General features: G+C 38.3%; 1 protein-coding gene across 2 annotated transcripts; it reads left to right on the top strand.

Moving 5' to 3' along the window:
• The first annotated feature begins 2533 nt into the window (after positions 1-2533).
• Positions 2534-27690, top strand: LOC142636747 (protein FRIGIDA-ESSENTIAL 1). Of its 2 annotated transcripts, XM_075811032.1 has the most exons (6): positions 2534-3105; positions 21319-21450; positions 24684-25212; positions 25361-25590; positions 25674-27253; positions 27350-27690. In XM_075811032.1, exons 1-6 carry the CDS (start codon positions 2841-2843, stop codon positions 27377-27379), a joined length of 2766 nt encoding a protein of 921 aa, XP_075667147.1. In that variant the 5' UTR covers positions 2534-2840; the 3' UTR covers positions 27380-27690. The 2 variants fall into 2 exon arrangements, with proteins under 2 accessions (XP_075667147.1, XP_075667149.1); XM_075811034.1 differs by lacking the exon at positions 21319-21450.

Here is a 27690-nt window from a genome sequence, read left to right as displayed (position 1 = left end):
TACTATCACATTATATAAAAATCAAAGAACATATGTAAGAACTTGAAATCACACATTCAAAAAAATCCTAGCAATTGTTAATTGTTCAACCAAACAATCTAATGGGTTATCATCCCGGATTTTTTAATAGAATACACTCATGCTCTCGATAAGATTATGAAATTCTATATGACTCGTGGAAAAAAAATTTAATTAGAACTAGACATTAGCAAGCTAAATACTGAGGACCAAAATCACTTAAGAGATGGTGTTAAGATGATACTTACTGTATCCTTGGCTCGATAATACCATTGAGCTGTAAAATAAGAACTTCCATTCATAGCCTCAAACATCTCCACAATCTTGCAAAAAAAACTAAGCTTTCCTTCAATAGCCTAAACACAACAAACAAACAAATAAAAACACAAGTTAGACTATCAAAATAAAATATACAATAAATAGCATAGCACTTCAAATTAAAATTTACCTTAACGTGAGCATCATTATAAAGATTATAAAGAATTCGACCATCAACCTCTGTTTGAGTGTAATGGCATCGAGCTTCAATAATTTGATCAGAATCATCCTTACTTCTTATGACCTAACATTATCATCACATCACTTATAAAAAAGATTTATGATATCTCATTACATAGCAATAGGTCTAACCATCTAAGAAACATCTCATTACATTACAAGCCTACATCTATAATTAAAATATATTACATTACTCATTGATGAAACAAAAAGGACCAAATTAAAACAACATAATTTTAGTTTAACTCACAACATTACTCTTCATTAACTGTGATTTGAAATAGAGCTTGATGGCTATCTTCCATCTTTGTTCATAAAAAGTCAATCTCCATAAGTGCTTTTTTAGGTTTTCGGGTTATTTCTATCATTTTTTAGGTTTTGGGGTCATTTGGTCATATTTTTAAGATTTCGTGGATATTTTGGTCATTTTTTTGGTTTATGGTGTATTTTAATCATTTTATAGGTTTTAGGGGCATTTTTGTCATTTTAAAGGTTTCAAGGGGGGGTTATTTTGGTCATTTTATAGGTTTTAGGGGTATTTTAGAAATTTTATAGGTTTAGGGGTATTTTGGTAATTTTTAGGTTTTGAGGGTATTTTGGTCATGTTTTAGGTTTTGAGGTTATCTCATTTTTAAGGTTTAGTAGGTATTTTGGTAATTTTAAAGTTTCGGGGGTATTTTGGTAATTATAAGGTTTGGAGGGTATTTTGGTCATGTTTTCAATTTTGAGGGTATTTCGTTAATTTTTTAGATTTCGGGGGTATTTCAGCAATTTTAGAGGTTTTTAGGAGTATTTTGGTCATTTTGAAGTTTTAGGGGCAATTTGCTAATTTTGATTATTGGGTAATTGGGTGGGTTAGAGTTTACCCATAATAATTGGGTTGAGTTGGGTTTGTGTTAGAAGTAATTAGTTAAATGAGTAATAATATGTAAATTGGTAATATCTAAATCCTACCCGAAAAATTCGGGTAATATCCAAAACCTACCTGATTACCTTCTACCCATGTAGAACCAGGTATTATCCAGAATATTTAGATCAGATAGGGTTAGATATCCATTACCCAATGAGTATGGTCATCCCTAGTCTTGTGACCACCCTAGCATACACATGGACCTGGCCTTGCCCTTGAACTTACAAAATGATTAAAATAACATTGAAACCTCCAAAATGACCTTCAAAGCCTCAAATATGACTAAAATACTACTAAAACCGCCTAAATGATAAAAAATATCCTTAAAATAATCAAAATGTTTAAAGGATCCCCAAAACTTTCAAAATGACCACAAGATTGCATAGACTTCTTGAATCACTTGCAAACCTTTGAAAGTCACACAAAGACAACTATCAAATGACCTTATGGGAATTACACTTGTTTTTTTAATTATGCACGTGAATGTGCAAGTTTACTTTATACTTCTGGTTTGTTTTATTTCATTCATGTCTTACTTAGAAAATTATAGAATATTTCGAGAGTGCGATAAATACTTACTCACCTCTCTCACAAATTGTAAATCTCACTATAAGTTTAATTAGTAGAACCTAATAATATTTGAGAAGGAATAGTTCACATTTATTGTACTCTCAAAGTATTTTATAACTATTTGCTCCACTCCTATTTTGATTGTTATTATTAGCATAAATTTCAATAAATTTATTTAGTTGTGTTTATTTTTTCAGGTTTACTTTACTAATCAAAAGCCCATGAGGGTCCTTATGACATCTTCGGGTTTCCCAAGAAATTACACCCTTTAATTACCGATTTGAGTTTGAGTAGTAATAGGCATATTATAAGGTGTAATGTTTTGTTCACAATATTTTTACAAAAATTTTAGATGTTAAGTTGTCACTTGTTGTTATTGGTGGAAAAAAAAAGTAATTTTTAATAATAAGTTTTTTATTTTTTTATAATTTTGAAAGCAATAATAGGTTAAAATTAGAAATTGATAACAAAACCTAAAATTTATTACAAAGATATTGTACGCACAGAATATGTTAGACATAACCTGATTCAGCAAAAAAAAATGTTAGACATAACCTGTAATCCCAGTATTCCAAGACCCACCGGAACCCAAAAAGAGAAAGAGGTCATCGACGCGCTGTGTAACGCGTAGGAGGCAGTAGCGGGGGCGGGCCCCGCACACATAGGAGCAAGGTCCGAGTCCGACTCGGAAGCCACTCAACTCAAAGCACAGCATCAGCAGCGCCCGTTCCTCGCGAAAAAAACAAAGAGAGAAGGACTCTGCCCATAATCATAATCATAATCATAATCATATCAATCATCTATTGTCCGAACCAAATACCCACACACACTCTGCCGCATCCCAATGCCTCCCTCCCACGACGGCGAGGTCCACGCCCCCGCCCCCGCCCCCGCCGCAGCCTCCGATTCCGATAACGACGATCCTGAAGAACCCGAATACGAAGAAGTAGAAGAAGAAGGAGAAGAAGAAGAGGAAGAAGAGGAGGTTGAAGAATACGAAGAAGTTGAAGAGTATGAAGAAGAAGAAGAAGAAGAAGTAGTGGAGGAGGAGGAGGAGGTGGAGATGGATGTGTCCGATTCGCGAATCAACGCCGATGAAGATCGCAACGGTTAGTTTAATCTATAAATTGATTAATTTTCATATTGCATTAAGATAATCACTCTGATATTGTTGTCTATACGCATTGATTATGCCTACTCTTCTTGTCATTGATGCTTTCTTTGATTCTAGTTCTTTGTTTTTCAAATTTTTTTTTTTTTCTATTTTTGCTGATTCATGCTATAAATTTTTTTGTGTTTACGTGCATTTTTATATTGTGAGAAAATTCGCTTTAATATGGTCAATGAATGATTGTATTTCATATTGGAAATTTTGTGATATTGAGAGAAGAGAGGTAAAGAGAAGGGCTTAGGGGTAAATGCTATATATTAAACTTAAATATATAGCGGTTTGGATAAGAACAATTAGCTTCTAGAATTAAATTAGGCATAGATGATGATAGTAATTTGATTTGTTTAGCAAATTTTACTTAGATTTTGTATTGGAGGATATAGGAGTTACTGGCAATCCAAAGGTGGGAAAAATATGGTGTTGGAATGCTCTATTAGCCATTAGGCTTAACTTATGGTGCATCTTGGATTAGAGTAGTTTAATTTTAAGGTGATTGGCGATGGAACAGGTGGGACAAGTCAATGGGATGTTGTTAGTATCTTCATTGAAGTCTGGCTCTTTTCTTTTGGATACCTGTGTATGATTCCCATGTGAGTTGGGGTCTCAGAAGCTTGTTTTCTATTATTCCTTGCCTCAAGCAAACAATGCATGCTGCACTGCAGGAAGATATATGCAGTCAACTGAACAATCAAATGAATTAGTGAATTTTTGGAGTTTGGTCTAACCTAAATTTTACTAAGAAAGACTGATGTAATTGGGGGTCAAATGCATTGAGCAAACCGTTTTAGTAATACATTCCTGGGTGGTGTTTGTTGATCAGGAACGGTATTTTTATTTCAAGAAGATATAATTAGATTTAGTTGTTGAGCAGTTTTAGTTGTGATTAAGTGCTCCATTACATGGTGAGTCTGTAAGTTTTTTGCAGTGAAGAATGGCCGGAATGAGGTTAAGTGGAAATGTATCTTGCGGCCCTACAATTAAAGTTATTTAACTGTTGTATTGCTTGATTTACCTTTCATTGTTTGGGTGTAGCAAACAAGGATAGTGAGGTAATCATTTGTGAACATGGGATTTTAAAGATTCACTTGTATAATTCAGTCTGATCCCTCTGAAATTAGCCAATTGCTAGAGCTAAACATGTTTAGATATCAACATTTTACTTGGTTCACTTGTTGTAAATAGGATGATCAGTTTGGTTGAAGTATGTTCGAAATATTAGAAAGTTTAGCTCAAAGGTTGAGGGATTCTGGGAAAGTGGTTCCAAGAAGCTCAATGCTTCCCAAGAAATGTCATTGACTGTGTACATTTAAGCATCAATGATATATTGTGAGTCACAAGTAAGCAGTACATAATCATTTAAACTCGGCCTTTATTTTTACATTCAAAGAAGATGTTTTTGGTTTCGTGGAGAACGCTAATTATTGCATTATTATATTGAGTGTCTTGAGGAGTTTAATTGAGAGGACATCCTTTGGGTGAAATAAGGTCTTTTATTTTTGGGTAGGAGATGGATTATTTATTTGGAGAGGAACTTAAGTTAATTTGATGAAAGTCTGCAGGAAGGGAGAACTCCATGTTGCCTCGTTTTTAAGTTGAAGTTTTTTCCATTCAATCTTTGGATATTAAGGTCAAGTGAATTTGGGATGATTGGTGATGTTAGGATGGATGATGTGATGGATTTATGGAGCTCTTAAATGTTTGATAGTGTGTAGTATGGGTTTTTTCGTTTGTTTGTCTATGAGGGTTTTTTGTCCCCCCCCACCCCTTCCTTGTGCCTTGGAAAGTGAAAGGGCCAGTCTTTTGTTTGGCTTATTTTTCAAGTTAAATAAACAATGAAAGTAAGCTGTCCCAAACGAGCACAAAGACTTATGAAGACATGATTACTTTGCACCCATATTCTTTTGTTCATCATCCATCACGGTTGGTTTTTGTTAAGTTGACCTTTTTTTTTTTTCTTTCATTTGTTAATTTATTAGGACTTTTCAGTATGGTTGATGTTACTTCATGCAAGTACTTATTACACTAGTCTGATTGCTAATGCCAATACTGTAGGATATAAAGACTGTAAAAGTAGGATAATGACAACATTGTTATGGGAATAAACATTAGTATGTATAGCTTTTGTTTATTTGTTTTTTGAGGTCTATGTAGCTGTTTGTTGGTTGGTGATTTTAGGAGCAGTGATTCAACCCTCATACATTCCATGAGATGATTCAAATCTTCATTGAAAATGAATTGGTAGGCTTAACAGCTTTGGATTGATGACATCTTTTGACCATTTCTTGCTTGCATGCATCGTTCTTCTCTAAGGGTTCAATATTTTGGAATTCCCTAACGCCTTGGCAGATTGAGAAACAATTTTACACTTCATAGCCGCATCTTTTGAGGATTGCACACCATCTCGATTATTTTGAGCAATGCTATTGCTTGCTCCTCAAATCCATCCACTGGTGCTCCTAGGGATTTGCTAAGATTTCTAATTTGTTTTTGAATCCACTCTGATGCTTCCCTTGTTATTGCCTTCTTTGATTCCCATATTGGGGTTTACAATTGTTATCACATGTAAGAGATTCGGCTCGATTGATTCCTTGAGTTCCCTTCATTTGCTGTTGACACACCTTCAATGCCAACTTTGTGGTGGGAGTGGGTCCAACATTCCCATTGATTGTCAAATCCCCTTTGTGAACCTTAGTAGAATCTAGAAAATAAAAATCTGAATTAGGAAGAGTGACCTTGCTCTACAGAACGGCATTAGCATTGTAGTTTCTCTAACAACCTTTGAAGCCTGAATCTAATCCCAATGACATTGATCCAAGAGGTATACGTGTCTCCCACGCCTTAATTCCTTCGCCAAATCTACATCATTGGTAGTATCCACCCCACCATCGGCTTCATGGGAATCACTGGTAGCATATTTGTTCCTTCAACCATAGGCAAAAGCTGCAAAACTACGCCTGGCTATGAGAAACTCTCTCCAATACTCATCCCATCCTCAATCATTGATGATAAGTTCACTTCCCACAGTTGCAGATGATTCTCCACTCCTTGGAAGATGTCGAATTCCTCTTGAGCAATGTAACAACATTGACTTTTGGGTTAGGTTGGTAAGCTCCTAATATAAATGAGGTCCTCCATTTGGTTACTGACGCTTGTGGGCTTCTTGCCTTTGAGGTCTTAACTCCATCTTCTTTCGGCCCATTACATTGTGAAACTTCAATTCGACGTGTTTCACTTTTATCCTTACCTGGCCCTTCACATTATACCTAATAGGCTTCCACCTATGAATTATGGCTCATCACATGTTGTATGAGCATGGCTCCATGCTCATCCTTTGTGCTAGATTGGGACACAGTGCAATACTATGTTTCTTACTTTTCAAGTGACCAAGTTTCCCCAAAAACGGTACAATATCCAGTGGTAGATCTTTTGTTTGAAGGTGATCCTACCTGATCTGGATATTCAAATGCTTATTCTTGTAGATGACCATTAGCTATATACTTCATAATTTGGATGTGCTTTAAGGTGCTTTACAATCTGTACAACTGCCTCCCAATATGGAAGGCAAGGAGCTGCCATTTACTGGCTCATAACACTCTCTGCAAAAGATAAATCTGGACTTGTAATGGTGAGATAGTTTAGCTTGCCAATCAAGTGATGACATCTCTCTTTGATCTACTTACAGTTTGACATTGGGATCCATAGGAGTCTCTATGCACTACTGTGTAGAACCTAACAGGCCTATTTCTTATAGAATATCTAACACATATATACCCATCAAGATTTCCCTGATCCATAGGAGTCTTTACACTCACATCTCTTCTTCACAAAATATACCTATCAAGATTTCCCTGATGGAAGATTAGCTCAGTCCTATATGTCATTTTGATGAAGTGCTCACATCTCTTCTTCCATAGCTTGCCTCAATACTAGAATAGACAAGGCCTCCTCGATAGACGTTGGAATAACCATAGAACTCATAGAAGACATAAAAGAGATAAAAACATGAAGTGATGGAAATAAATGTACATACAATTCAAATTGAGAAGTAGTATGAGAGGTACACGTCTGTGTACCTTTGTGTAAATCAATAGGAAGAGAATCAGAACTAGTAAGCGAATCTCTAGATGGAAGAGAAGGTTCAGTGAGAGGTGGTCATTGACTACGATACACATGTAAGAGTTTATTGGGAGGAGTATTTAGGTCTTCCTTTGGGTGCAAAATTTAAAGATAGATCAATCTGGAATCCAATTATTGAGAAGGTGGTAAGGAAATGAGTAGGTTGGAAATGGTTGTATCTCTCTAATGGTTGTATCTCTCTAAGGGAGATAAAGTTACTCTAATAAAAAGTACTTTATCTAATTTGTCATCTTATTTTCTTTCCCTCTTCCCTATGCTAATGGATATTGCAAATTTTTTAGAACAACTACAACGAAATTTTTTTTGGAGTGGTATGGGAGATGATTTGAAAACTCATCTAGTGAATTGGTCTACGGTATGCTCTCCCCCCCCCCCCCCCCCTTTTTTTTTTGGATAAGTAATAACTTCATTGAGAGAAGAAAAGAAAATAGTCAAAATACAGAGGGAAAAAAAAGCACAAGCAACAGGGGATCTACTATATGCTCTCCTATTCAGTCTAGGGGGTTAGGGATCATAAATATGAGATGCTTTAATGAAGCTTTGTTGGGAAAATGGTTATGGAGATTTGGGACTGAGAGAGATGCTTTTTGGAGAAGGGTAATAGGGGTTAAATATGGAAGTCAGGGGGGAGGTTGGTGCTCTAAGTCCGACCCAGGTCCTTATGGGGTAAGTGTATGGAAATCTATCTGAAGTAGATGGCCTAATTTTTCTTGTTATGTTCAGTTTGATATTGGAGACGGATCAATAGTAAAATCTTGTCATGGTGTTTGGTGTGGGGATAGTTCTCTCAAATTGAGTTTCCTCGAGTTTTTTTTTTTTTTTTTGATAAGTAAAGGAAATTTTATTCAAGAACTTAATAACAAGTAACCCAAGTATACATGACGTATACAGAAGGGGACCAACATAATCAAATACTTAAATTACAAGCCTCCATCAAATCATAGACCGAAAAAATAGAATGACTTTCTATGATAGACATCTAGTCTGATAGAGTTTTAAAGAAGAAAAGTTTTTTTTTTGTTGATAAGTTCTTCTTCTTCTTCTTCTCTTTAAAGAAGAAAAGTTTTAAATCAGCTAGTCCTTTCAAAATCTTCAAAACACCAGTTGTTTTTCTCCAGCCAAATGCCCCACATCAAACAATGAGGGGCGACCATCCAAATAACACCATTACGATGATGACCAAAATTTCCTTGCCAACAAGCAAGGAGCTCAACTATAGTCTTTGGCACTGCCCAGTGGATACCGAACAAGGTGAACACCATAGACCACAACTCATAAACAATAGGACAATGTAGTAAAAGATGGTCTACTGATTCTCCATTACTTTTGCACATATAACACCAATCTAGAATCAACACCTTCTTTTCATTTTGTACCCAATGGAAGGTCTAAATATTTAATAGGAAGTGAGCCTTGCTTACAACCCAACACATCTATTTTTTTTTGATAAGTAAGATGTTTATTGATATAAAAAATGTAACACCCTTGTACACTCCCTGTGTACTTAGAAATCAAGAACAAAAATTACAAGAATCTAAGAAATCAAGAAATGATAAAAATGTTTGGTTCTGCAAAGCAGTCAACCAATCTCTAAGGGTTCTAAAGAAAAATAGCTTCAAGTCTGAAATTGATCTCTCCTTATCTTCAAAGCACCTGCTATTTCTCTCTCTCCAAAGACATCACAATAAGCAATGTGGAACAGTCATCCATATATGCCCATTTCGATGACTACCAAACCTGCCTTGCCAACACGCTAATAGCCCCACTACATATTGTGGCATCACCCAGCTAACTCCAAACAATCCAAACACCATTGCCCACATATCCATTGCAACCGGACAATGGAGAAAAAGATGATCAACCGATTCACCATTGCACTTGCACATGTAACACCAATCCAATATCCAAATCTTCCTTTTTCGTAAATTGTCAATCGTTAAGCACTTCCCCAAAGCAAGAATTCAAACAAAGAAAGCAACACGAGAAGGAATTTTCTCGTTTCCATATACTCTTCCAAGGAAAGCAACAATCATTGGAGCCCACTAAGAGACTATAATAATTTTTAACCATAAAACCCTTCTTTCTATCAAGTTTCCGGACATCTTATCCTCACCAAATCCTTTCACCGAAGCACCATAAATAGTATCCATAAAACCAGCCAATGCCTCTGATTCCCGAGCATGCACACCCCAAAAGAAACTTACATCCCAAAAGAGAACTCCATTATCAAGCTTCATAAGCTCACCACACTAGCCTCCTTGTCTCTGCAAAAACTATACAATTCCGGATAAACCGACCGCAAGGGAAGTCTCACCACACCAATGGTCTTGCCGAATTTCACTCTTGACCCATCCCCAACATCAAATGAATATAGCGAGAAAAAGAAGGCCATCCTCGACGAATATTTTTCCATAAACCCACACCATATGGACCATTAACGTGCCTAGTACACCAGCCCACCCCTTCACAAACCATATTTCACCTCTATCACTTGCCTCCAAAAGGCAGTCCTCTCCATCCCAAATCTCCATAGCCACTTTCCAAGCAAAGCTTCATTAAAAAGTCTTATCTTCCTTATCCCAAGGCCCCCTGAAGCAATGGGACTGCATACATTAGCCCATTTAACTAAATGGAATTTTGGTTCATCTCCAATGCCACCCCATAAGAAATTTCTCTGTAGTTTCTCAATTCGGTTAGCCACAGCAACATGAATAGGGAATAGAGATAGGAAATAAGTAGGTAAGTTAGATAGAGTGCTTTTAATTAAAGTGACTCTACCTCCCTTTGATAAGTACAGACGTTTCCATTCTGCTAATCTCCGTTCCATCTTTTCCAGAATTGGGTTCTAGATTGCCTTATCCTTGCATTTGGCTCCTAAAGGAAGACCCAAATACTTCATCGGAAGAGTACCTTGTTTACAGCCAAGAACAGTCAACAATAAGTCCAAATTATGCACCATACCAACAGGAACCAATTCTGACTTGCCCAAATTTATCCTTAAGCCAGAAACCACCTCGAACCAAATGAGGATCATACGGAGAAACAGAATCTGGTCCAAATCAGCACCACAAAAAATCAAAGTATCATCTCCTCAGAAGGTGAGACACCACCAATGATCTTCCCTCGAACCCACCCTAAAGCCTGACATGTGACCATCATGGGCAGCCTTTTCCAACATCCTCCCAAGGGCTTCCATAACCAATACAAATAACAAAGGGGATAATGGATCTCCTTGTCGTAACCCCCTGGAACTCTCAAAAAACCCACAGGGAGAGCCATTTATCAGAATAGAGAAACGAACTGTAGATATACAAAAGAAAATCCACTGACGCCATTTAGCAGAGAAACCACCCTTTTCTAACAACTGCATAAGAAATCTCCGAGCTTTACATGATCAAAGGCCTTCTCAACATCTAATTTGCAAAGTAATCCTGGCAAATCAGATTTCAATCTACTGTCAAGGCTCTCATTAGCAATAAGTACAGGGTCAAGAATCTGCCTGTTTCTCACAAAAGCATTTTGAGATGCTGAGATTATATCTTCCATGACTGTGCGAAGCCTATTGGCTAAGACCTTAGCAATGATTTTATAAACGCCCCCAACAAGACTAATGGAGCGAAAATCTTTAACATCAATTGCTGCATTTTTTTTAGGGATGAGAGTAATGAATGTTGCATTCAAACTCTTCTCAAACTGACCTTTAACATAAAAATGATTAAAAACAGCCATAAGATCAGGTTTAAGAATTCCCCAACAAGCTTGGAAGAAAGCCATAGGAAACCCATCGGACCATGGCGATTTGTCACCATTAAAATTCTTTATTACCTCAAAAATTTCTGCCTCATCAAAGGGTCTATCCAACCAATCTGCATTATCACCGAATATCCTTGGAAATATCAATACTTCGGAAATGGTCTATCAACTTGCTCCTCGTAGTATAGTTTCTTATAGAATTGAGTAATACAATTAGCAATCATGCCTTGATCGGAAGACAAATTTCCATCTACCATAAGGCTCTCAATGCCATTATTTCTTCTATGGGAATTAGCCATTCTATGGAAAAATTTGGTATTTGCATCCCCCTCCTCAATTGCAACATCCTAGACTTCGCCTCCAACTAATCTCTTCTAAGAGAGTGAGCTTTTCTATACCCGTACGGAGATTATTTTGTTCTATCTTTTCCTCACCGTTAAAGGTCGAATCTCTTCTCTAACATCCAAATCATTTAATTTGTTCCATAGATCTTGTTTCTTAATAGTGACATTACCAAACTCCTCTTCGTTCCACTTTTTTAGATCCAATTTCAAAGCCGCCAACTTCTTAGCTAGAATAAAACTAGGATTGCCTTGGAACAAGTAAGATGCCCACCAAACCTTCACTTTATCAACAAAATTCTCCGGCTTCAACCACATATTCTCAAAACGAAAAGGGGTTTTACCTCTCCGATGACTTCCCCCTCCAACAAAATTGGAAAATGATCCGAAAGAACTCTTGAAAGCCTTTTTTGGGAGAACAACGTGAAGTGATCTGCCAAAAGTGGAGAGAAAAGAAATCGGTCTATTCTAGAAGCGGAGGAAGTATTAGACCAAGTATAAAGGCCCCCATCCATAGCTATATCCATCAACCCACGGAGAGAGATAAAATCCGAAAACTCATACATAGCCCGAGTATTGCCTTTCGGCCCCCAATCTTTCCGAAGGGAAGCGGATTATATTGAAGTCGCCTCCTAGACACCATGGCACATCCCACCAACTAATTAGCCCCGCCAACTCCTCCCACATTTTCCTCCGCCTCTTGTTTAAATTAGGCCTATAGACACCCTGAAACGCCCACTCAAATTGATCCCCAACATTTTTAAATTTACACGAAACGAGAAAAATACCCCACTTTGCTTCCTCTACTTTTTCCACCACCCTTCGATCCCCACATCAAAACAATACCCCCGAAGCACCTTGAGAACCCGGAGTAAAGCCAATCAACATATGGGCAGCCCCATATACTTCGAACAATTCCTCTAGTGATCCACTCAAGTTTGGTCTCCGCAAACATACTATATCGCCCTCCATGATCGCAATAAATTACGAATGCGAAGCCTCTTCTCAACCCGATTCAAACCTCTCGACATTCCAAGTAATTATCTTCAACTTCATTTAGAAACGTATAGTGCCCGCACCCTACTAGTACCATTCCGCCTAGAAGAAGTAGAACCATAATTAACCGAACCGAATAGACCTTTTAGCTCTCGATACCTCTCACTCCCCGAACTCTTCAAGTCACGTGCTTTAATCTCCAAAGCAAACCTCTACGTTGCAATTCAAATTTCAACAACTAGCAAGAAATTTGTTGCTTGATTTTCCAACCCTTTTAATGATACGCCCAGGAAATTATCAAACCCATTGAATTTACTTTGAAACCAGTCAGAGTAAGATTCCCTCTTTACTGGACTCTTCAGTCCTACAAATTCCTTTTCTTCCATGCCCAATGGTAAAGAAAAGGCCAGCGGTTCCACGGCTATAGGTGACAAACCCCCTTCGTTAGGCAACTTAGCAACCTCCGAATATGTGTCCGAAACCCAGTCCTCCACAATTACTTCATCCCCTTCAAACTGAGCTGATGACACCTCCAAAGGGTCTGAACACTTCAATGGAACCAAAGCCAGCTGTTTTTGCATTTCTAGAACCTCTGTGACTTCACTCGGTGGCAGAGAAATTTGTATCGGAACCGCCACTCTCCTTCCATCTCTCAATTCAAGCACCCACTGATCTGAATTCCCCCATTTCTTGATAACATTGCCGGAATGCTCCTGAAGTAACAATCGGATGTCTCGCAAAGTGTCTTCGCCATCGAGGTGGTTGCTTGCTCATCGGCCTCGTCGAGCCAAGAGACTCGATCACGCCCCGTCGAGCCAGAATCCCCGTATCGACATCAATATCGGCGTCATCGGCGAGCTTCAATGACTGGGCTATCGTCGGAAAGCTACAAGGATCAACTTGAGGGTGCATCGGCGTAGCAAGCACTGCGATACTGCTTCGGGATTCTCTCTCATTACTTACCGTAACCGAAGGTACAGAACTCCCAGAGTGTTGGGTCTCTTCAGTTGATAAAGAACGAAGATGGGTTTGTGTCGGTTTGGGCCGCCAGACTTGTATGGGTTTGGGCTTGGGCTTTGGTTTGAAGGGAGCTATAGACTTCATAGAAGGGTTGGGCTTTATAACCTCCTGAACATTGGACCACTGAACCTGCCACCTACCATCCGGCCCACACTCCAAACCCATGGAGATCTCCAGCGATACAGTTCTGCCATTTATATCGTGGACTTCAAACGGAAGTTTAGCCTCAGACCTCGCAAGATCTTTTTCAGCATTTAATTCACGAGAATCATGGGTATGATTGCGCAAGTTTGTTGTGTTTGAATTTTGAAAATTTGGCAATAATGACTTTCCTTTCTTGCTACCACCATGCCCTCTCCGATCAGTCTCCGCCGTTGCCATCAAGAGAGACTTGGACTTCTCCACTGTCTGCTTCAAGACAGCTTGTGGTTGGGTGCTGATTTTCGACTCAGGAACAATGACTTTCCGCAAGTGTAGCCCAAACCCTCTCCACCCACTACCCAATTTACCTTCTAGCACCACGATAAAGCCTTTCCGCCGGCCATGGACAAGTTCCGAGATCATAAAAAATCTGCCATGAGGATTGGAACCTAATTGCAAGATAAATACCTTGACACCCTCTCTAAATGTTCGTGCAAAATTTCCAGTAGTTACATTAGAGATGAGATCCTCCACAATAGTTAGCAGACGTTTTGCACCCTCTTTGCCCATGAAAACTGATCGGAGAGAATCTCGGTTTCTCTCAAAAATGCGTAACATAAAATAAGTTCCTCCCTCCTCAACAGAGAACTCAAAGGTCTTGGACTCCACGAAAAAGAAAATGGAACCTCCCATATCAACAGAGTAAAAACCACAATTTTGTGACTAATCCGAGGTAGCCAGGCCTCACACAGCCCCTAAACAGCCTACATGTAATGTAATCCTATCTCTTTAGATGTTTTTTATTCCTTACCTTTAACGCATCTATTAGCATCTCAAAATTTGGAACCACTCCCATAGGAACTAGTTCAGACTTATCCAAATTAATTTCCAATCTCAATACAATCTTAAACCATGACAAAATCAAGTGCAAAAACAACATCTGGTCGATATCAGCATCACACATAACCAACGTATCATCTACAAAGAGAAGATGAGTTACCGGTAAGTGATCACCTATGGAGGTACCCACACTAAATCTAGACAATCGACCTTCCGTCACCACCTTATCCATCATTGTGCTAATTGCCTCCATAACAACAACAAATAATAATGAAGACAACGGATTACCTTGTCATAAGCCTCTATAATTCTCAAAGAAACCACATGGAGCTCCATTAATCAGAACTGAGAATTTGACCGTGGATATACAATAAAAAATCCATTTTTTCCATTTTTTTGGAAACTTGAGCCACTTAAGCATACACATTAGGAAACCCCAGTTCACATGATCATAAGCCTTCTCCACATCCAACTTGCATAACACCCCCAGAATTCCTGATCTTAGCTTACTGTCCAAACATTCATTTGCAATGAGACATGAGTCTAGAATCTGCCTATTCTTAACAAAGGCATTTTGATACTCCGAAATAACATCCCCAATCACCTCTTTCAACCTATTAGCCAATACTTTAGCAATAATTTTGTAAACCCCCCTATCAGACTAATAGGCCGAAAATCTTTCACCCCAACTGCATTTGACTTTTTGGGAATCAAGGAGATAAAGGTTGCATTTAAACTTTTCTCAAACTAACCTCTCTAAAAAAAAACTTGAAAAAGCTCCACAAGATCTGATTTGATAACATCCCAGCAAGCTTGGAAAAAAGCCATAGGGAAACCATCTGGGCCCGCAGCTTTATCCCCCTCAAAGTCTTTAACTACCCCAAAAACTTCTACATCATCAAAAGGCCTCAACAACCAGCCAACCTTGTCATCAGAGATTTTAGGAAAATTCAGCACATCCTGATGTGGGCGATAGACTTTATGTTCCGTAAATAAATTTTTATAAAACTGAATAATGCAATCCTCTATACTTTTTTGATCAGAAGGCAGTACCCCATCAACCTTGAGATTAGTAATTGCATTTTTTCTTCTATGTGAGTTAGCCATTTGATGAAAGAACTTTGTCTTGCTGTCCCTCTTCTTCAAGTAGAGCATTCTTGATATTTGCCTCCATCTAATCTCTTCCAAAAGGCTGATTTTTTTAAATTATGTTTGAAGCCTTGCCTTCTCTAACTTCTCCTCTTTTGATAGAACTATCACTTCCTCCTTTGCATCCAAAGCATTCAAATCACTCCACAGTTGTATTTTTTTCACAGCCACGTTTCCAAACTCCAATTCAATCAACTTCTTCAAGTTTGCCTTCAGGGCTTTTAATTTCATGGCCATTCTGTAGCTAGGTGTACCTTGGAATTGATAAGAATCCCACCAATCTTTCACCTTCCCCACAAAACCTTCCACCTAGAGCCACATATTCTCAAAACAAAAGGTCTTTGTCCCTTCTGAATTTCACCACCCTCCAGGATAATTGGAAAGTGATCAGATAAGACTCTAGCCAACCTCCTCTGTGACATATTGGGATAATGATCTTGCCAATCAGGAGAAAAAAGGAAAAAATCTATCTTGGATCCAGAGATGGAATTGGACCATGTATACCACTTGCCATAAGGATATCTAACAAATGCACAGAAAAGAAATGAAATCTGAGAAGTCATGCATTGCTCGAGTAAAATTAACAGCCCTGAATCGCTCCGTTGGGAAGCGAACAACATTGAAAACCCCTGATACACACCAAGGCATGTTCCACCAACTATGAAGACCCGACAAATCCTCCCGCAACAATCTACGCTCCCTGTCCACATGAGGACCATAAACACCAATGAATGCCCATTCAAAATTGTCACCCACATTCTTGAATCTGCAAGAAACTGAGTAGTGACCCACAGCTTCTTCTAACTTCTCCACTATCTACTATCCCACAAATCTAAAATCCCTCCTGAAGTGCCCAAAGAACCCAAGTACACCCAATCCACATAGTGACAACCCCATAAACTTCTAGCAAATCCCCTAATAATCAATTCCATCTTTGTCTCTTGTATACATATGATATCAGCTCGCCACATTTTTATAAGGTTCTTAATTTGAAGCCTTTTATCCCTTTCATGCAGCCCTCTCACATTCCAAGATAAAATCTTCAAATTCATTTAGACACAATCAAAGTCCTCCCCTTACTAACATTGCAAGTCCTAACTGAAGAAGAGTCATAATTAACAGAACTAAATAAGCTCCGTAGTTCTCGTAAACCCCTCCCACCTCCCTTTATTTTCTTTTTCTAAGTAGAGAACTCAGACTCCCTCTGTTTCATCTTTGCTACAAGGGTTTAAATTTTTTTTTTAATATTATATATGTATACAGGTTGAGTTTGGGCCGGGTATGCACAAAACCTGGACCCGACCCGAACACGTTTGGGGTTTGATTTTTAAAATCCAAACCCGACCCTATTGTGTAACAGGTCGGGTCGGATTGGGTACCTGCGGGTTGGGTTATATTTGCCATCCCTACTTTGGCATGCCCCACCCCTTGCCATCCCTAATTGCACATTATTGGTTCATAGGGTATTAAGAATGTCTCTTGGATTGGATTGAAAGACACTGAGACTCCACTTTTGTTTTCTTTTTTCTTTTTTATGGAAGGGAAACCAATTTCCTTTATATATATATCAATAAGGCATAAGACATATTGTCTTTATTCTTAAACCTATGTGTCTATTCAAGCCCCTCATAACATGTGAGTATGCATTGGGCATAAGATATATATGTGTGTATGTATTGGGCTGCCATGGCCAGCGTTTGGTTCGCGTAACGCCCATGGCCAGCGTTTGGTTCGCGTAACGTTTGTAATGTTAGATTCTTGGAATCTCATTGTAGGAATATAATATTATAGTGTTTGGTTTGATTCATTAGTTACATTTCCATCACATTCTAACTTCCAAGAATGTAACATTGCTTTGTTTGGTTGGTTCCTAAGATTCATAGTAATCATTACAATATTTATAACAAATTTCCAAAAAATCAATTTGAAATAACTAGACAAAATTTTACTTTTTAATTAAAAAGCACAAAATAACCAAAAAGGGTCTTACTCAATGTACAAAACTCCAAATTTTACGGGGTCTGTGATGCAGATTGGTTAAGGGAGAAGAGAATATTTTAATTTTTTATGTTGTTTCATCTTTCCTAGTGGATGATGTAGATTGGTTAAGGGAGAAGAAAATATTTTAAAAGCAAATAAATCCTAATTCCACTAGGAAAGATGAAACAACATAAAATATTAAAATATTTTCTTCTCCCTTAACCAATCTGCATCAATCTGGTAGAAACGAGGCACCTGCCGTTGCACCAAGGCTCAACCCCTTCAAAAAAAACTACATAATACTAAACAAAATTTTATTTCACTTTCCTCCACTTTCTCACCAACCAAACAGCTCAGATCCACCAAAAATAAAACAAATTTCTTTCACTTTCTTACACTTTCTTTCCAATCAAACACTTACACCATATTCACGAGCAAATAACCACAAAACAATTAAAGAAAATTTTGTTTCACTTTCTAACACTTTCTCACCAACCAAATAGCTTTAGATCCACAAAAAAAAAACAAAATTTTGTTTTCATCACAAAGTCAAAAAATCAAAACGCTTTTCTAGGTCTAACTTCTACTACTATGTTTCTATCTCTGAGCTCTCTGCTTCAACTTTCAGTCAATGGCCTCTGTACCTATCTCCTTGCTTTGTTTTTCCTAACAGCCTAAATCTCTCCGTTTCAGCTTCATTGCCTCTGATAACTTGATGTTTGCTTTTTCCTTGCTTTGATTCCTAATGCCAAAGGAGAATCGCAGTAGGATTAGGGTTTGGTTTGTAGATCTGCATAGCCATCCTTGTCTTTTGCAAGTGGAAGTGGTTAACTTGGTGACCCAACTCAGTTGCCATGTTCAATAAAATCAATGGCAGATTCTCTACCATGCTTCACACCCTAATCTCTGGACCCAAATTTCTCTCCTTAGCCTCCATTGTTGTTTGGACTATCCTCACCACGCAAGGATTTGAATTTGGAGAGAGAGAGAGAGAGAGAGAGAGAGGTTAGACTAGGGTTTGACATTTCCGATCGTGAAATATCGGCCAGGTGAAGTCATAGAGGTTTTGGAAGAGCAAACCCAATTGGCCTTGGTCCCTTTGAAGTGTTCAGATGTCGTGGAGGTGTCATCAACCCAAGTTGATGGGAATGAAGTACTTGTGGAGGATTGAATCTCAAACACTTGGTCAGAGTTTGCTGAGCTACCTAATGTAGGGGGTTTGTCACCTCTAATTGTGGAACCACTGGTCTTTTCTCTACCCTTGGCAATGGAAGGTTAGGAAGTGTTGGGTGTGGAGAATCCAGTGAGGGGAGAAGCTTACTCTGAGTGGTTCCAAAGCAGATTTAAAGGGTTTGATAACTTCGTGGGCACGTCCCTAGAAGGTTTGGAAAATCAAGCAACCACCTTTTTATTGGCTGTTGAGGTTGAATTACACCGTAGGGCTGCTTTGGAAAAAAAAAGCACGTGATTTGAAGAGTTCTGGAGTGAAAGGTATAAGAGAGCTAAAGGGTCTATTTAGCTCGATTAATTATGGTTCTACTTCAACTAGGTGTAGTGGTATTAAGAGGGAGCGGGCTCTTTCTGTTCCTAAATGAACTTGAAGATGATTTCTTGGAATGTCAGAGGATTGAATGAGGTTGGGAAGAGACTTCAGATTCATAATTTGTTGTGCATGGAGACTTGCTATTGTATGTTTGCAGGAGACTAAACTTGAATGGATTACTAGAGGAATTGTTAGAAGTATATGGAGCTGTCCATATGTAGATTGGTTGTACTTGGGTTCAGAAGGTGCTTCTGGAGGTATTGTATTGATGTGGGATCAGAGGGCAGTGGAAAAGGTGGAAGAAGTAGTAGGGCGCTTTTCTGTTTCATGTAGATTTAAATATGTAGGCGATCAATTTGAGTGGGCTTTTATAGGTTTATATGGGCCAAATTCGAACATGAGGCGTAGGAAGATGTGGGAGGAACTGATAGGGCTGATTAGTTGGTGGCATGTGCCATGGTGCCTAGGAGGTGACTTTAATATTATCCGCTTCCCATTGGAAATACTAGGGGCTACAACTTGTACTCGGGCTATGTATGAATTTTCAGATTTTATCTCACTTCATGGGCTGATGGATATACCTATGGAAGGAGGCCTTTATACTTGGTCCAACAATTCCTTTGCCTCTAGAATAGACCGGTTTCTTTTCTCTCCGCTTTTGGCAGATCACTTCACTCTATTGGAGGGGGGGAGTCATTGGAGAGGTAGAACTCCTTTTCGTTTTGAAAATGTGGTTGAAGGCAGAGAATTTTGTTAATAAAGTGAAAGCCTGGTGGACATCCTATTTGTTCCAAGGCAATCCTAGTTTTATACTAGCTAAGAAGTTGGTAGCTAAGAAGTTGGTAGCTTTGAAGTTGGATCTAAAAAAATGGAATGAAGTGGAGTTTGGCAATGTCACTTTAAAGAAATAGCAGTTATGGAACAAATTGAATGACTTGGATGTTAGAGAGGAGACTCATCCTTTAACAGCTGAGGAGAAGTTAGAACAAGTTAATCTCTGTACCGAGATTGAAAAGCTCACTTTTTTAGAAGAGATTAGTTGGAGGCAGAAGTCTAGGGTGCTACACTTGAGGGAGGGGGACGCAAGTACCAAATCTTTTCATAGAATGACTAATTCCAATAGAAGAAACAATGGTATTGAGAGCCTTATGGTTGATGGAATCTTGTCTTCTGATCAAGGTATGATTGCTGATTGTATTACTCAATTCTTTATGAATTTATACTGTGAGCAACAAGTTGTTCGACCTTTTCCAGAAGTCTTGGTATTTCCTAGGATATCCGGTGATAATGCTAATTGGCTAGATAGACCCTTTGAGGAGGTAGAAGTTTTTGATGTCATATAGAATTTTAATGGTGACAAAGCGCCAGGATCGGATGGGTTTCCAATGGCCTTCTTCCAAGCATGTTGGGGTATTCTTAAAACTGATCTTATGGTTGTATTTCACCATTTTTTTGCTAAAGGTCAGTTTGAGAAAATCTTGAATGCAACGTTCATCACTCTCATCCCTAAAAAAAATCCAGCAATTGAAATCAAAGATTTTCACCCCATTAGTCTTGTTGGGGGGTTTATAAAATCATTGCTAAGGTCTTAGCCACCAGACTTCGCACGGTCATGGAAGATATAATTTCTTCTTCTCAAAATGCTTTTGTGAGGAACAGGCAAATTCTTGACCTTGTGCTTATTTCTAACGAATGCCCTGACAGTAGAGTGAAAACTGGTTTGCCAGGGATACTTTGCAAATTAGATGTTGAGAAGGCTTTTGATTATGTCAACTGGGGTTTTCTTATGCAATTATTAGAATGGAGTGGGTTCTTTGCTAAATGGAGGTGGTGGATTTTCTTTTGTATATCTACAGTTTGCTTCTCTATTTTAATAAATGGCTCTCCTTGTGGGTTTTTTGAAAGCTCTAGGGGTTGAGACAAGGTGACCCATTGTCCTCTTTGTTGTTTGTCTTGGTGTTGGAAGCCCTTGGGAGAATGTTGGATAAGGCTGTCCATGATGGTCACATGTCAGGCTTTGGTGTAGGTTGTTTAGACGGAAGATCTTTGGAGGTGTCACATCTGCTCTTTGCAGACGACACTTTAATTTTTTGTGATGTTGATTTGGATTAGGTTTTGTTTCTCCTTATGATTCTCATTTGGTTTGAGGCTGTTTCTGGTCTAAAAATAAATTTGGGCAAGTTAGAGTTGGTTCCTGTTGGTATGGTGCCTAATCTTGACTTATTGTTGAATGTCCTTGGTTGTGAACAAGGTACCCTTCCAATGAAATATTTAGGCCTTCCTTTGGGAGCTAAATTCAAGGATAAGACAATTTGGAACCCAATTCTGGAAAAGATAGAACAGAGATTAGCAGGATGGAAACGTTTGTACTTATCCAAGGGAGGTAAAGTCACTTTAATTAAAAGCACTCTTTCTAATTTACCCACTTATTTTTTATCTTTATTTCCTATTCCTGCTTCTGTGGCTAACCGAATTGAGAAACTTCAGAGGAATTTCTTATGGGGTGGCATTGGTGATGAACTAAAATTCAATTTGGTTAAATGGGCTACTGTTTGCACTCCCATTGCTTTGGGTGGTTTGGGGATAAGAAAGGTAAGACTTTTTAATGAAGCTCTGGTGGGGAAGTGGCTATGGAGATTTGGGATGGAGAGGGCTGCCCTTTGGAGGCAAGTGATAGTCGTGAAATATGGCTGTGCATGGGATAGTTGGTGTACTAGGCCTACTAATGGTCCATATGGTGCTGGCTTGTGGAAAAATATTAATCAGGGATGACCTTCTTTCTCTTGCCACATTCTATATGATATTGGGGATGGGTCTAGGGTGAAATTTTGGCAAGACCGTTGGTGTGGTGAAACATCTCTTGCAGTCAGCTATCTTGAATTGTTTAGATTTTGTTGAGATCAAGAGGTTAGTGTGGATGAGGTTATGAAGTTTGATATCAGAATCCTATTTTGGGATGTAAGTTTCTTTAGGGGTGTGCATGCTTGGGAACTAGAGGCACTGGCCGGTTTCATAGATACCATATATGGTGCGTCGGTGAAAGGGCTTGGTGAGGATAAGATGTGTTGGAAATTTGATAGAGAGAGGAGCTTCACGGTTAGGGATTATTACAATCTCTTAGTGTGCTCTAATGACTATTGCTTTCCTTGGAAAAACATTTGGAATTAGAAGATTCCTTCTCGAGTAGTATTCTTTGTTTGGACTGTCGCTTTAGGGAAATGCTTAATGATTGACAATTTACGAAGAAGGAAGGTTTGGATATTGGATTGGTGCTATATGTGCAAGTGTAATGGTGAATCGGTTGATCATCTTTTTCTTCATTGTTCGGTTGCAATGGATATGTGGGCTATGGTGTTCGGTTTGTTTGGGGTGAGCTGGGTTATGCCATAATCTGTAGTGGGGCTTCTAGCATGTTGGGAAGGTAGTTTTGGCTGTCATTGAAATGGGTATATATGGCTTATGGTTCCCCATTGCTTATTGTGGTGCCTTTGGAGGTAGAGAAATAGTCGGTGTTTTAAAGATAAGGAGAGATTCATATCATACTTGGAGCTATTTTTCTATAGAACATTAATAGATTGGTTGGCTGCCTTGCGAAACCAATCTTTTATATCATTTCTTGATTTCTTAGATTCTTGTAATTTTTGTTCTTGATTGTTTGACCCCTTGTACACTCCCTGTGTACTAGGGTGTTTAACCTTTTTTTTTTATATCAATAAACTTTTTACTTAAAAAAAAAAAAAGACATTTCTGATCTGATCGTGAAATAAAGAAATATATCCAAGACAATTTTGTAATCAAAATTTAGTGGCCTAAGCAATTTTGTCAATTGAAAAAATTATCACATTTCCATAAATAGGTAATATAAGATTAACATTATTTAATAAGGTAATCAAATTACTAAAATTTATGGTAATGTGAAATTCTTAGGAATCTTACAATACCGTAATGTTGTGTACAAATAAACAAACCAAACACCCTAATATTCACATTACGGTAATGTGGTTGTAATGTTTATCACATTACGGCAAATCAAATGCCCCTTAAGGCTAATATAATAATAATAATAATAATAATAATAATAATAATAATAATAATAATAAGTGGCAATGCTAACATTAACACAACTTGACCTCCTCCTTAGGAACTGAAGTTCTTTTGCTACAAAGTCTTTGGGTTCTTTTTGCGGGTAGAGGAACCTGTGGCATCTGGTTAATCAAAGGAACATGTGGTGGTGAAGAGATTTGTGGTGAAAGGTAGAGGGGATGGGGTGAAGAGGTTGGGGGCAGAATTTGCTTGGTTGGGAATGAAGTGTGTAGGAGAAAGGAATGGATGGTGTGAGAAGGCTGGGTAGGAGGCTAAGGTGAAGGGTTTAATTGGGTGGAACTTGGTTGGTAGGTAAAAGGAGGTTGGGGTTAGAACCCATTGGAGGGAGTTGGTGGAATGAAGGAGATAGGGCCTTTGCAATTGAGTGCATAGAGGCAAGGGTTGCATGAATCTCTCTCTCTCTCTCTCTCTCTCTCCCCCCCCCCCCCTTTTAGCTAGGTATACAAGATGGTCTAAGAAATTCATAGATTTGGTTGTCACGAACAAGTTCTTTTGTGCGGTTGGAAGGAGTGGTCTTTTAATAGAATTGAGCTTGCAGTGGTTATATTGAAGTCACTTTTCCTAAGACTACTTTTTTAGTTAATTGGTACATTACACACACTCCCCCAGTGGTCTTAAACCCATGGCCTCACCATCCACCCAGTAGAGGAGAATGCCAATTGAGCTAGAGCTTGTTGGCAACTTTTCCTAAGATTAATTTTTCATGCAATGAGCACAATTAAGGGTTGGTTCTTTTCCTTGTCTTTTTTGGATCTCTAAAATTTTATATCTTAACTTCCGTTTTCCTTTAATGAGTATCATTTGTATACTTCCCATACACTAGGGATACACTCTTTTCATTTTCTTTTGAGTTATTGTTTAGAAAAATCAACTTTTTAAGGAAACATCTGTTAATGCACTGCTTTCAAGTAAAAAGGTATAAGTTCCAAAACAACCTGTTTTAATTTAAGCTCACATAAAAGTAATAAAAAAAGGTATTGACTTTTTGAGTAAAGTAAATGATAAGTTGGGAAAGTTGCATATTGACTTTTCAAAGAGAACCATAATTTGGGACATGCTTAAATGGAATAAACAACCAACAAAATGGGATGGAGTAGTAAACAGTGCTACTATAGAACATAAATTATTATTATTATTATTATTATTATTATTATTATTATTATTATTTTTTGGATTAGCAAGATGCACACTCACCAGTTAAGTTCCCATAACCTCACTCTACCTCATTTTATGGGGGGAGAAGTGCCATTTGTCACTTATAAATAGAATCAACGTTTACTTATCACTCGCATCCCTGCCATCTATGTTTTAAAAGATTTTTCTGACTATATATGCATTTCTTTTTTTATCTATCCTATATACGTATTCCATTTCTATAGCGATACTCATAACTTGAGAGTCATCCTTTAGGATCTAATCTATTATCCAAAAATGTATACCAGCTCTGAGCTTTTATTTTAGATAGGAGGATTGTTTTTCTCTATATCTTGATTTAGCTTTTCTTCAATGTAGATGTTAGTCAAAATATGGAGTCTGAGGGGAATGATGGGCAATTGAGATCAGGGCATTCTACTCTAGAAAAGGCTGAAGTGAAGATCCCATTTAACACCGGTGCTGTGAAAGAAAGTGGTGGTAATTTCATATTTTCTAGTCCTTCAAATGAGCCATTGACAGCAAAAAAGGAGGAATCAGGTTTGAACTATGAGGATATGAAGAACATAAAATCAGGAAAAGATCTGGGTACTGCTGAGGACAGCAGAAGCCTAGATAAGGTTGATGGGAAAGGTGTTGAGGCCCTTCCAGAAGAGAAGGCCTCTAAAGACCACAGTGAATCGCATTCCAATACCAAGGCTCATTTGTGTAACAAGGAGATTTTAAATGCTAATACCAGCTTTCTTTCTAGCATCAATGGAAATGAGATGACTGATACCATCCCAATGAGTAGTCACTCAGTCGAGGAGGCCAACGGTGTGATGAATTCCAAGGAAATGAAGCAAATTGACTTGCAATCAGGGGATGACAAAAAGCGACTGGCATCAAGGTCTGGTGCAATTTATTCTTGATTTTTCCTATCATACAACCAAAGTGTTGGCTTAAACTGCTTATCTTCTCTTTTGTGGTGGGATGTTGACACCAATTTCAAAAAATAACACTTGAGCCAGTTCCTACTAACCATTAGGTTTTTCCAGATTGGCTGCTCCTGATACAAGGACTGGAGGTCTGTCCCCTGGTGCTGAGATTAAAGATGGAAACGACTGCCCGGCGGTTATTTGTGACTTTTTTGCAAAAGGGTGGTGCATCAAAGGTAGTTCATGTAGGTTTCTTCATATAAAAAAAGGTGATTCGAATAGTACTACCCAAAAGCATGAGGCAGATGTAGCTTCTGTGAATTGGAAAAGAGAAGCTCAGCTTGATGAAGGTATATCATTATCTTGTGGAGTATAGATGTTCAAGATCCTTCTCTGCTATGACGATTCTGATAAGCACCATTTCCTGTAACAGGTTTGAGAGAGATTAGTGAGAGGTCAATGTCACCTGGTTTTCCTGAGCCACTGGCTTCTTCAGTTGGAAATAGTTCTTCACATCTAGAAACAATCCTGCCTAAGGATCTTGGAGAAAGCCAAAGGTGGAATGAGTTTCATGGACAACATAAGCTTCCATTGCTTAAGAAAGAGGATTCATCTTTGTGCATTACCCCTGACTCCCAGCAATTACCTTCATCTAAAGATGATCCTAGCTTTGTCTCAAGGTTTAAGGATGTAGGAAGAGATATTCAGACACTAAATTGGCCTGCTGACCATGCTTCTTCAAACGGCACAGGAAGTTCTATGGTAAGGAACAGCTTGCTTCCTGAGTATGGGTTTTCTTCAAGTGGCTCTGATCTGTTGTCTCGGAATTACCACAGTGGGATTTTCTCTTCTCATTCAAGCAGTATGGAGGAAATGGCTAGCGTTCGGAGCCAACATAAACACAATGACTTTACTTTACCCCTTAGGAGCCATTCTCGAAATTTGACCTCAAACACTTCTCTTCCAACTACTGGCATGTTGCCATCTCACTCTATCTCTACCTGGACAGCATCTTCATCGCCATTTACTTTTTCCTCTTTCAGTATAAGTCATCTTGGTTCTCAAAAGCTTTTGGATGGTGAGAAAGAGTGCCATGCTTCTAGGTCATCTTCCTTGCTGCAATTCTCTTCTCCCTTCCCTACTTCTGAATCAAAAAATTTACCTGTAACCAATGTACCGTTATGCTCTGCTGAGCATAAAACAAAATTTTCTTCAAATGATTGGGAGCCTTCTGTACCTTTCCGACCATCTTTTTTTATCCCTCCTATGAGTATATCATCTCCAGGAAGCCAGTATGACCCTCTTCGTGATAGCACTGAGTCACCCAAGATAGGAGATGAATCCTTTAACATTTCTCTCTATGGTCATGGGACATCCATCATGGACAAATCACATCTGCAGAAATATGGTGATTCTGTATTACCTGGGACCCTGGGACCAGAATGTAATGATGATACGACTTCTGTATCTTCTCATAATAAATTTTATGACAATGTGTTGGACAAAAGTTGCCATGCAATTGAAAGAGATTCACTTGCTACTGAGGCAGATACAGGAGGAACTTCTGTTGACTGGAAAAATGGGAGAATGCCTAAAGAAGAGAATCTCTGCGGCACCTCTCATGCCAATGATACTACTACAAAAAGGCGCAAGCTCAATGATGAGCATGCTTCAAGTCATCAAAATGATGGTTCAAGACACAGAAAGGACTTGAAATTGAGCAGGGCTAGACAGGACAATGAAATGGATGTTGTCCCTAAGATGGATGGAAATGTGCACAAAGAATCAAAAGCACAGAGACATTTTCGTGCTGCTCTTATAGATTTGGTTAAAGAATTGTTGAAACCAAAATGGCGTGATGGTCATCTCAGTAAAGATGCACACAACATGATAGTAAAAAAAGTGGTTGACAAGGTTCTTAGCACCTTACAGTCTCACCAAATTCCACCCACCATGGAATTAGTAGAGCAATATCTCTCTTCATTTGGTTCGAAAATTACAAAACTTGTTGAGGTAAGTGTCTTGAATCTAGAAACAAAATATACTAGAAAATACAATCTTGGGAACATAATTTGTTCCTGAATTTGACCATTAATTTTTAATTTGCAGGGATACGTTGATAAATATGGCAAATCTTGAGATGCTAGGCTAAGTGCTTTTTCTTTGTACAGTTTCATACACTTGCAGCGAATTGGAAGTCATCAACAGTTTGTCTGAGGCTATATTAATGGAATTTAAACTAGACAACATGATATGTGTTGGTTTCCCTTTGAGTGTTTTTCTTCATTTATTGTTTGTGTTTTTTGTAATTTGATCCATTTTGGAGTAAACTGTACATATTCTGTCTCTTTCAATTTTGTAGCAGGCTGTGTCATGAAAGGAAGAGGTTGGGCCTTAGATGGCAAGTGCCCTTGATTAAGGCATAAAAGAATTAGTTGTGTTATTTCCTT

This window comes from Castanea sativa, chromosome 5 (assembly GCF_040712315.1).
Source record: "Castanea sativa cultivar Marrone di Chiusa Pesio chromosome 5, ASM4071231v1".
Lineage (NCBI taxonomy): Eukaryota > Viridiplantae > Streptophyta > Magnoliopsida > Fagales > Fagaceae > Castanea > Castanea sativa.
Note: the sequence above shows the minus strand (reverse complement) of the source record. Positions and strands in the feature narration are given on the sequence as shown.

What these genes read in the sequence shown, in the direction of transcription:
- LOC142636747 (XM_075811032.1), top strand. Translation starts at nt 2,841, where the DNA reads ATGCCTCCCTCCCACGACGGCGAGGTCCACGCCCCCGCCCCCGCCCCC. An exon ending in AAAAAGCGACTGGCATCAAG is followed by an intron (nt 25,213 to 25,360) that starts GTCTGGTGCAAT and finishes AGGTTTTTCCAG; the next exon opens with ATTGGCTGCTCCTGATACAA. An exon ending in AAATTACAAAACTTGTTGAG is followed by an intron (nt 27,254 to 27,349) that starts GTAAGTGTCTTG and finishes TTTAATTTGCAG; the next exon opens with GGATACGTTGATAAATATGG.